The sequence below is a fragment of the Pristis pectinata genome, chromosome 2, assembly GCF_009764475.1.
Source record: "Pristis pectinata isolate sPriPec2 chromosome 2, sPriPec2.1.pri, whole genome shotgun sequence".
In the NCBI taxonomy this organism is placed as follows: Eukaryota; Metazoa; Chordata; class Chondrichthyes; order Rhinopristiformes; family Pristidae; genus Pristis; species Pristis pectinata.
This window is the reverse complement of record NC_067406.1, coordinates 12,793,934-12,804,985: the sequence shown is the minus strand read 5'-3', so window position 1 is coordinate 12,804,985 and position 11,052 is coordinate 12,793,934. Positions and strand designations below refer to the sequence as shown.

Here is an 11,052-nt window from a genome sequence, read left to right as displayed (position 1 = left end):
TCCTGTGACAAAACCATGCTATCTTGGATTAATCCTGTCTTTCAGAAGTTTTTCTAATAACTTTACAACCACTGATGTTAGACTTTCAGGCTCATAAATACCTAGCTTTTCCCTTCTGACCTTTGGAATAAAAAGTACTAGATGTGCCACTATCAATTTTCCACTTCACTTTCCTTATCATGTTTGGGTTGCTTTTCACTTTACCTCTTTGGTGATTTGTTGCTTTCTTGTTTGAGAAGCCGATTCAGAAATGCGTCACCGTGCTGCTAAGGGGAGCGTGTGCTGCTGGTTTTTACATAGCTGGGTGCCCTGCCCCACTAGCTGGTTGCTGGTTTCTACATAACTGGGTGCCCTGCCCCACTGACGGGTGTGAACTTCCTGTAACTGATATGGATCTGTTGATAACACAGAAGAGCTGCTTCCAACACAGTTCTGCAGGTTCTGAGGTGGCTGATGTGGGAGCCAGACTTTGCCACAAGGTGGGGCACAAGGCCCAAATGAAGGGTCTTGACCCGAAATGTTGACTGTCCATTTCCTTCCATAGATGTTGCCTGACCTGCTGAGTTCCTCCAGTGGTTTGGGGCAGAGGTGTTTGAGGTGGAATGCTCCTTCAGCAATTTACACTTGCTCCATGGACTCAAGTTTGTTAGTGCTATCCTTTTATCATTTTGAACATTTGAGAATATCCTTGAAATGTTTCCTCTGTCCACCTGGTGATCTCTTGTTATGAGATGGAGTTTGAAATGGAGTGCTTGGCATCAAGCAAACAAACAACATGGTCCACCCAACAGAGTTTACCAAGGCTAATTAAGGAGTCTGCATTGGCCTCTCCTGTCAGTGGTACCTCTCTTGCTTCAGGTAGTCCATTGTCTCAGACTGGATGGAAGAGTGCTGTCTGCTAGACCACAAGATTGTGTCATGTTTGAGGTCTCGATCTTCAAACCATTATCATCAGACAGTCGAAGGCTGTCCTTGCACATGGAAAGCACTGGTGAATTTTATTATCAACATGTCTTCATTGGAGATGGCTCTCAATGTAGAAAGCAGTTCCATTTTTTTTGGAGATATCGAATCTCAGTCACTTGCCTGACAGACAGACATCCTTCCCATTAATGATACCGAGAAATTGTAAAGCATGGTTCCACACAAGTACAGCTGCCTAAGGCCAGAGCAAATGAAGTGCTGGTAATCACACAGTTCCCCTAACATAGTACATACTTTGAAAAGCTCTTCACATCAGAAGGAATTCTCACTCATTTAGTGACTTTAGTCACCTTATAATGTTCTGTCTTGCTTTACGGTCAACAAGGTACTTGTGATTTGCAGTTGTTTGGAAAACATGGAGATCTGGTTTTACATGGCAATCTTCTGCAATGTAAAAATGATCTTTGAGGGAAACATTGGCTTGACTCTTCAAGATACAATATATTTATATATTAGTCACATGTATATCGAAACACACGGTGAAATGCGTCTTTGCCTCGAGTGTTCTGGGGGCAGCCTGCAAGTGTCACCATGCTTCTGGCACCAACATAGCATGCCCACAACTTCCTAACCTGTATGTCTTTGGAATGTGGGAGGAAACTGGAGCACCCGGAGGAAACCCACGCAGACACAGGGAGAACGTACAAACTCCTTTCAGACAGTGGCTGGGATTGAACCCAGGTCGCTGGCGCTAACCGTTACACTACCATGCCTGGATAAAGGTAGGGTAGATGGTCAGTCTTCTCTGGGGTAGGGGAGTCCAAAACAAGAGGTCATAGATTTAAGATGAGAGGGGAAAGATCCAAAGGAGTCCTGAGGGGCAGGTTTTCCACGCAGAGGGTGATGGGTGTGTGGAACGAGCCGCCGGAGGAAGTCGTAGAGGCAGGTACAACTACAATGTCCAAAAAGCATTTGGACAGGTTCACGGACAGGGAAGGTTTAGAGGGATGTGGGCCAGATGCAGGTAAATGGGATCAGTACAGACTGGCATCTCAGCTGGCAAGTATGCATCAAGCAGAAGCACCTGTTTCCATGCTGCATAGCTCTGTGAAGGCCCCCTCGTGTGAAACGTTAACTGTTTCTCTCTCCACAGATGCTGCCTGACCTGCTGAGTATTTCCAGCATCTGACTCAATTTCAATACGCCCTCATTTTGTCTGTTAATGGTTAGACAGACCAACTTGCATCTGCTAGAGTTTATAATGAGTGAACCTGATGTAAGATCCTAAGGGGTCTTAACAAATGCATGTGAAGATGTCCTCTTGTAGAGAAAACATCTGGGAATATGATATTGTTGGTATCACTGACTCGTGGTTGAATAAAGGGTAGAACTGGCAACTCAGTGGTGAAGGAATCATCTGGCATGATGGGGAGGGATGTAAAATAAGAAGTGGCTTTGCAATATCATGGAATCCACTACTGTAGTAATTGGAATTGGTTATTGTCACGTGTACCTAGGTCAGTGGAAAACTTGCAAACTGTTCTTCCAGAGTTCCTTGGACTTGCCTTCCTTAGCCCTCACCCATTTGCAAATGTTGGCCCTAAACTCTCACTATTTCATTTCTGAAGAACCTTCACTTGTTGGATGTGGACTTTGATGCAAGTAGTGCTCCCAATCTACTTACATAGTTTCTGTATTGAAATCAGCCCTCCCTCCAACCTTGTCCCTTTCCATAACCATCTTGAAACTCACAGTTCTGACTACTATTTCCAAAAATCCTCTCCCACTGACACTCCAGCCACTTGCCCAGCTACAGATTAGGTCTGATACTGCACCTTGTCTAATATTGGCTCAAAAAGCTCTCCTGGAAGCACTTCAAAAATTCCACTCTTCCAAACTCAGCCTTTTACACTAAGGTCATTCCATTTGAAATAGTTTATAATAAACCTATTGTTCTTACCCTCTCTGTGATTTGCCTACATATCTGCACTGCACTTTCTCTGTAGCTGTGACACTTTACTCTGTACTGTTATTGTTTTTACCTGTACTACCTCAATGCACTCAGTCCTAACTCAATGTAACTGCACTGTGTAATGAATTGATCTGTACAATCGGTATGCAAGGCAAGTTTTTCACTGTACCTCAGTACAAGTGACAATAATAAACCAATACCAATACTCCAATGTCAATGGTAGGAAAGTTATTACAAGGGACAGCATTAATTCACACATAAAATGGCAGGACTTAATCAGAATGAAAGTATGAGAAACAGGCCCAAAAGGTTAGAGTCCCTGGGATTTAGGAAAATTTAGTAAATTAGATTGACTTGGTAATATGCAGAGGGTGATGGTGGACGTTTACTTTTGTGCTTGGAAGCTTGTGACCAACGTGTACTGATTTCAACACCAGACTTAAGAAGGACACAAACCTCTGGAAACGTGTGATTGGCAGGGAAGGAGTAAGGAAAGCTAATTCCAATGGAATCTTCCTCCAAGTGGATCATGCTCTTGTCATAACGAGTACATTGTTTTGTCAAAGGATATAAGTAGAAGGCACAATAACACAAGATAGTAGGAGCGGAACAAAAAAGCTACCTCGCTCCTCAAGCCTGCCCCACCATTCAATATGATCATGGCTGATCTACCCCAGGCCTACACTCCTCCTCCATGCCAGTTCCCCATAGCCCTCAATTCCCCAATCTTTCAAAAGTTTATGTAACTCCTACAATAAATACTCTAATGATCTGGCCTCCTCAACCCTCTGAGGTAAAGAATTCCAGAGATTCGTTGAAAGCGGTGTCACAGGTAGACAGGGTGGTGAGAAAGGTGTTTGGCATGCTGGCCTTCATCAGTCAGGGCATTGAGTAGAGGAGTTGGGATAAAAAGTTGCAGTTGTGTAAGTCGCTGGTGAGGCCGCACTTGGAGTCCTGTGCACAGTTTTGGTCACATCGTCATAGGAAAGACGTGGTTAAACTGAAAAGAGTGCAGAACAGCTTTACGAGGATGTTGCCTGGACTAGAGGGCCTGATTACAGAGAGAGGATGGCCAGGCTAGGTCTTTATTCCGTGGAACATAGGAGACTGAGAGGCGACTTTATAGAAGTGTTTAAAATTATGAGAGGCATAGATAAGGTGGACGGTAACAGTCTTTTCCCCAGGGTAGGGGAATCCAAAACTAGGGGGCACAGGTTTAGGGTGAGAGGGGAAGGACTTAAAAGGGACCCGAGTGACAACTTCTTCATGCAGAGGGTGGTGAGTATATGGAATGAGCAGCCAGAGGAAGTGGTTGAGGCAGGTACAATAGTATAATTTGAGAAGCACTTGGATAGGTACATGGAGGGGCAGGGCTATATGGGCCGAACACAGAAAATTGGGACTAGCTGGGTGGGTAGCATGGACTAGTTGGGCTGAAGGGCCTGTATCTGTGCTGTATTGCTCTATTACTCTATTCACTACCCTCTGTGAGAACTTCTATATGCCTCAGTATTAAATGATCATCCCCTTAACTTGAAACTATGTCCCTTGTTTAAGATTCTCTCACTGGTGAAAACATCTCAATATCTACCCTGTCGAGCCTCCTTAGGATCTTATATGTTCCACCCTTCATTATTTCTTAACTCCAATAAATACAGACCCAACCCGTTAAGCCTCTCTTGATAGGTCAGACCTTTCATCCCAGGAATTAGTTTGGTGAGTCTCTTTTGGACTAACTCCCAGTTACTATATCCTTTCTCAGGTAAGGGGACCAAAACTGTGAGCAGTTTTCCGGGTGTGACCTCACCAACACCCTTGTAGCATTGTAACAGAACTTTTTTAAACTCCAAACCTGTTGCAACTCCCTCAACCTGGTTGTTTGGAGACAGAAGAGACTGCAGATGCTGGAATCTGGAGCAACACACAAGAAGCTGGAGGAACTCAGCAGGTCAGGCAGCATCTATGGAGGGAAATAAACGGTCAACTTTTCAGGTCGAGATCATCAGGACTGGAAAGGAAGAGGGCAGAAGCCAGAATAATAGGGAGGGGGAGGAGCACAAGCTGGCAGGTGATAGGTGAGTCCAGGTGAGAGGGGGAGGGGGATGAAAGGGAGGTGATAGGTCGAAGAGGCAGAGGGCTGAAGAAGACGGAATCACGGACAGTAGACCATGGAATAAAGGGAAGGAGATGGGGAACCAGAGGGAGGTGATGGGCAGGTCATTTTTGGAAGGTCATGGAGAGCCAGGCCTGGAGGTGTGGTAGAGAAAGAGATAGGGCCTGTTTTAGCAGGCCATGGAGAGCTGGAAGAACTCAGTGGGTCAGGCAGCATCTGTAGAAGGAAATTGACAATCACCGTTTTGGTTCAAGATCCTTCATCTGGGCATTTGCACCTTGTTGTCTGTGTGAGAGTCTGTAAGGATGTCTGCAACACCAGTGCCGTGACGGGTGTCACTTACTGCTCTACTGACTGCATTCTACTCCAGTTTGTCATCTCCATAAGCCTGACCCTAAAAAAGGGGACTGCAACAGAACTGCCACCCCAAGAAGGACTCCAGGGCCCTGGTTTGTGACCAATCAAAAAGGAGAAGGCATATTTGGAAAAGCACCGTGTCTCTCTAACAGAAGACCATGAGAAAATAGCCGAGGTAGTACTCTGTCCAGCATCTCCTGCCCAACCTGCAGCAGACTGAGGATCCCACATTGTCCTTATCAATTACCTCTGGACATATATAATTGGAGCAAGTCATCCTTAACTTCAAGCTGAAGGAAAGGAAAATGAAGAATTTATTTGTACCACAACTTCACACAGATAACTCTTTCAGAAAATGAGAAAATATATTTTTAATATAATCACAGGATTATGGCCATACTGGTAAGGTCCATTCTGAACATCCATGAATAGAGTGACTTCATTTCAGAGAACAGTTAAGAGATAATCACATTACTGAGAGTCTGGAGCCACTTGTGGGCAATATTGTTTATTGACTACAGCTCTGCCTTCAATAATATAATTCCAAGTAAACTAATCACCAAGCACCAAGACCTGGGACTCAACACCTCCATCTGCAACTGGATCCTTGACATCCTGACCAACAGACCGCAATCAGTGAGGATAGGCAGCAACACCTCCAGCACGATGATTCTCAACACTGGTGCTCCATAAGGCTGTGTCATCAGCCCCCCACTCTACTCCACTCCTTATACACACATACGCGTGGCTACATTCTGCTCTAATTCCATCTACAAGTTTGCAGATGATACCACTGTATCTCAAATAACAATGAGTCGGACTACAGGAAGGAGATAAAAGAACTTAGTAACATGGTGTCATGACAATAATCTTTCTCTCAATGTCAGCAAAACAAAGCTGGTCATTGACTTCAGGAAGGGGGGGGGTGGTGGTGGTACACATGCTTCTGTCTTCTCCCTCGACTGAGGTTGAGAGGGTGAGAGCTTTAAGTTCCTAGGAGTGAACATCACCAATAGCCTGTCCTGGTCCAACCATGTAGACGCCACAGCCAAAAGCTCACCAGTGCCTCTACTTCCTCAGGAGGCTAAAGAAATTTGGCATGACCCCTTTAATACTCACCAACTTTTATCGACGCACCATAGAAAGCATCCTATCTGGATGCATCACGGCTTGGTACGGCGACTGCTCTGCCCAGGACCATAAGAAACTGCAGAGAGTTGTGGACACAGCCCAGCACATCACGGATACCAGCCTCCCCTCCATGGACTCTGTCTATACCTCTCGCTGCCTTGGTAAAGCAGCCAGCATAATGAAAGACCCCACCCACCCCGGCCATTCTCTCTTCTCCCCCCTCCCATCAAGCAGAAGATACAAAAGCCTGAAAGCATGTACCACCAGGCTCAGGGACAGCTTCTATCCCGCTGTTATAAGACTATTGAACGGTTCCCTAGTACAATAAGATGGACTCTTGACCTCACAATCTACCTTGTTATGACCTTGCACTTTATTGTCTACCTGCACTGCACTCTCTGTAGCTGTGACACTTTACTCTGCATTCTGTATTGTTTTACCCTGTACTACCTCAATGCACTGTGTAATGAATTGATCTGCATGAACAATATGCAAGACGAGTTTTTCACTGTACCTCGGTACAAGTGACAATAATAAACTAATTCCAGTTCCGTCAGGACAACAGTTTTGCCTCTCTGAAAAATGTTAGATTTTGTTTATTCCAAGTTTACTTAACTGAACTTACAAATAAACCAAAACAGCCAACAAACAAGTTGTTGACATTGAATCTGTAAGGCAGCGCCTCAGAACCGCGCTGCAGTACTGGTGCAGGTCGCACACTCGGTCGGCTGCGGTGGGGATCGAACCCTCGCCAAAGAGGGCGCGGCCCTCAGACCGATGCCGTCAACAGCAGGCGACGCCGCGCCCGCGCAGCACCCTGGGTAACGTAGTCTTTCTGTGGTTCGTTATTTGACGTCAGTGTCCGTGCGCGCCGTGTTCTGGCGGGGCGCTGCGGCTGCCGTGCGGTTGCCATGGTGCGGGGCTTCGTGCTGCTGACGCTGGGCCGCGGGCGGAGCCGGGTCCTCTACTCGCGGCTGTTCGCGGCCGAGGGGTCGCCGGGGGAGAGGGAAGCCCCGGACCCTGCCTCCGCCCCCGCCCCCGACCAGGTCGGCCTCGGCCTGCAGCGCAGCAGGCTGCGGGAGAAGGAGCAGCTGACAGCCGTCGCCAGGTGGGGGAGAGGCCGGGGGCGGGGGAGGAAGAGAGAGTGAGCGGGGGGGAGGAGGAGGAGGTGGAGGGCAGAGGGTGGGGGTGGAGGTGGAGGTGGAGGGGGAAGGGGAGAGGGCGAGGGGGTGGAGGGCGAGGGAGGGAGGGGGCGGAGGGCGAGGGAGGGGCGGGTGGAGAGGGAGGGAGGGGGTGGAGGGCGAGGGAGGGAGGGGTGGAGGGCGAGGGAGGGAGGGGGTGGAGGGCGAGGGAGGGGGTGGGTGGGGAGGGGGTGGAGGGGGGGGGTGTGGAGAGGGAGGGAGGGGGTGGAGGGCGAGGGAGGGAGCGGGTGGAGGGAGGGGGTGGAGGGCGAGGGAGGGAGCGGGTGGAGGGGGGAGGGAGGGGGGTGGAGGGCGAGGGAGGGGGTGGGTGGGGAGGGGGTGGAGGAGAGGGAGGGGGTGGGTGGAGGGAGGGGAGGGGGGGTGGAGGGCGAGGGAGGGAGCGGGTGGAGAGGGAGGGAGGGGGTGGGTGGGGAGGGGTGGAGGGCGAGGGAGGGAGGGGGTGGAGAGGGAGGGGGTGGAGGGGAGGGGTGGTGGAGGGCGAGTGAGGGAGGGGGTGGAGAGAGGGTGAGGGAGGGGGTGGGGAGAGGAAGAGGGAAGGGGAGAAGGGGAGGGAGGGGAGAGAAGGGAAGCGTGGGGGAGAGAGTGTTGAAGGTGGTTGGAGCGAGTGGCAAGGGAGGTGGGCAAGTAGCTGGGGTGGGTGATGAGTTTCAGGGTATTGCGGACAAGTAATAGAGTGGTGAGTAGCTGTGGTGATGGCAGGCAGAGGTGAGTAAAGAGGGTAGGAGGGTCAGTTATAGGTGGCGACGGGAGCGGGAGTGAGTGGCAGGACGAGGACTGGGAGTGACTACTGGGGTTCGAATTCTGGAAGAATGAGTGGGGGGTGTGAGTGGGAGGAGGGAAAGTTACAATGAGTGCGATGCTTTGTTGGGGAAAGGGAGCGATGTGATTCAGACCTCCGGATGAAGCATGGCGGAGGAAGAAGTGATATGGAGAGGGGTATTGACACCTCTTGTTGAAATGTGGTGCTTGACCTCCATAGCTGAAGGAGGGTCAGCAGATGGTATAAGTGGCGGTGAAATGTAGACAGTATGCAGTAGGATAAAGTCAGTGCAGAATGAGTGAGAGCTCACTGTGGCTTTTGATTGCAGGCAAGTGTCTTCCTCCTGTGTTTTGGCTCGCCAGGCAGCAGATAAGCCACTGTATGACTCGGGGGCTGCAATAGGCGAGGAACCCATTGGGTCTCTGGAGCCGGATTTGGGTGTGTTTCGGCTCTCCGCTGCCGAGATCTTCACTGAAGAAGCAATAGTTGTGTGGATGGGAGTCCTCTCGCTGGGCTTTGCCCTGATCTGTGATACAAACGAGAACCTTATGCTGGCAGAAAACACCCTGCGATTGTTGGTCAAGTATTTTAAGGAACATCTAAAACTGCTCATCCAAAGCAATGACGTTGTACTGAAGACAGATAGAATTGAGGCGATCCTCAACACGTTCTTACCTCATGGTCAGCTGATGTTTCTTAACTGTTGTTTTATTCAGAGTTTGGAGAAAGAACTCAATGCTTCCATGTTCAAATAAGACCTAAGCAGCAATTGCTGGAAATACTCAGCAGTTCAGAGAGAACCAGTGTTTAGGTTTATTCTTAGATGAAATCTCTTCAACCTGAAATGTTATTGTTTCTCTGACCCTAGATGCTACCTGACCTGCTAAATATATCCAGTGTTTTTTATCTGCTGATGCCTTCAGGTGTTGAATTGCAAAGCTTTCACTTTCCTGACAGCTATTTTATTTAAACTCTTCAACTTGCTCTCCCACTCTGTTGAATGTGCTGGGCTTTTCTGGCATACAGATCGCCTAATCAGTTGCTCTTTCATTTTGAATGTGGACAAGATGTACGGTACAGGAAGACACATCAGATCCCTGCCACATCCTGTTCCAATCCAATAATCACACATTGCACATGATTCCAATCAATGTGTAGTGATAGGAGCCCCATATAAAGTACAAAAACATTCTGGTCTGGGAGATTAAGCAGGCTGTGTTCTGCTCTGGGATGCTCAGTGCAAGCATTCAGGCTCCTTGTCGTTCAGATAAAATGTTAAACCGAGGTCTCATCCAGTCCAGATGAAGGGTCTTGCCCCAAAACGGCGACTGTCCATTTCCTTCCACAGATGCTGCCTGACCCACTGTGTTCCTCCAGCATCTTGTTTGTTGCTTGCATCTGTCCTGTTAGGTGGATGTAAAAGATCCCATGATGTTTTCAAGAAATGAACGGATGATTTCCACTGTAATGGCCAATGACTTTCTCTTAGTGTGTGAGAGTCTACTGTGCAAATTGGCTGCTGCCCTTCTTAGAACAGTGACCACACTTCTGAATTGCTTTATTGGTTGTAAAACACTTTGGGATGTCCTGTGGCTGTAACTGGTGCCACAGAAATACAAGTCTTCTCATTTTTGTCAGTGAAAAATACTAACAGATGTAATATTTTATCTGCATAGTCAGATAACAGTGTAAGAAACAGAAGTTTGTTAATTCATTTTTGCAAGGTCATGACTAAATCAATGCAAAGTCAAATAAAAATTCAGAAGAATTATGAATTATTTAATGGGTACTTTTTCTTAAAAAAAAGTCACAATTAAACAGTAAATGGTAGGGCCCTGAAGAGTGTTGTAAAGCAGAGAAACCTAGGGGTGCAGTTACATAGTTTCCTGAAAATGCTAGCATAGGTAGACAGAGTGGTGAAGAAGGCATTTGGCGCACTTGCCTTCATCAGTCAGGGCACTGAGTACAAAAGTTGGGACGTCATGTTACATCTGTTTTTGTCGTTGGTGAGACCACACTTGGAGCATTGTGCGCAGTTCTGGTCACCCAGCTATAGGAAAGATGTCATGAAGCTGGAAAGGATGCAGAAAGGATTCACAAGGCTGTTACCAGGACTGGAGGGCTTGAGTTATAAGGAGAGGCTGGGTAGACTGGAACTTTTTTCCCTGGAGCATTGGAGGCTGAGGGGTGACCTCATAAAGGTAAATAAAATCATGTGAAGCATAGATGAGGTGAATGATCGCAATCTTTTTCACAGGGTAGGGAAGTGTAAAACTAGAGGGCATACTGTAGATTTAAAGGGGACCTGAGGGGAAACCTTTTCACACAGAGGGTGGTGGGTATATGGAAAGAGCTGCCAGAGGAAGTTGTAGAGGCAGGTACAATTATAATGTTTAAAAGACATTTGGACAGGTACATACTTTAGATAGGAAAGGTTTAGAGGGGTATGGGCCAAGCGCAGACAAGTGGGGGGGTGGGTGGGTGGTGGGAAGGAACTGTCAACGTTTCAGGTCAACACCCTGGACCAGGACAGTGTGGAGGCTTCGGGTTAAGAAGTTTGTCCACATGCAGAGAGTCAACCAGAAAAAGTTAT

The 11,052-nt window shown here is 47.9% G+C and overlaps 1 protein-coding gene across 1 annotated transcript; it reads left to right on the top strand.

The window, feature by feature from the left end:
• Window positions 1-7,361: 7,361 nt before the first annotated feature.
• Window positions 7,362-10,236, top strand: ap5s1 (adaptor related protein complex 5 subunit sigma 1). The gene is made up of 2 exons (XM_052042484.1): window positions 7,362-7,605; window positions 8,788-10,236. Exons 1-2 carry the CDS (start codon window positions 7,409-7,411, stop codon window positions 9,212-9,214), a joined length of 624 nt encoding a protein of 207 aa, XP_051898444.1. The 5' UTR covers window positions 7,362-7,408; the 3' UTR covers window positions 9,215-10,236.
• Window positions 10,237-11,052: the final 816 nt, after the last annotated feature.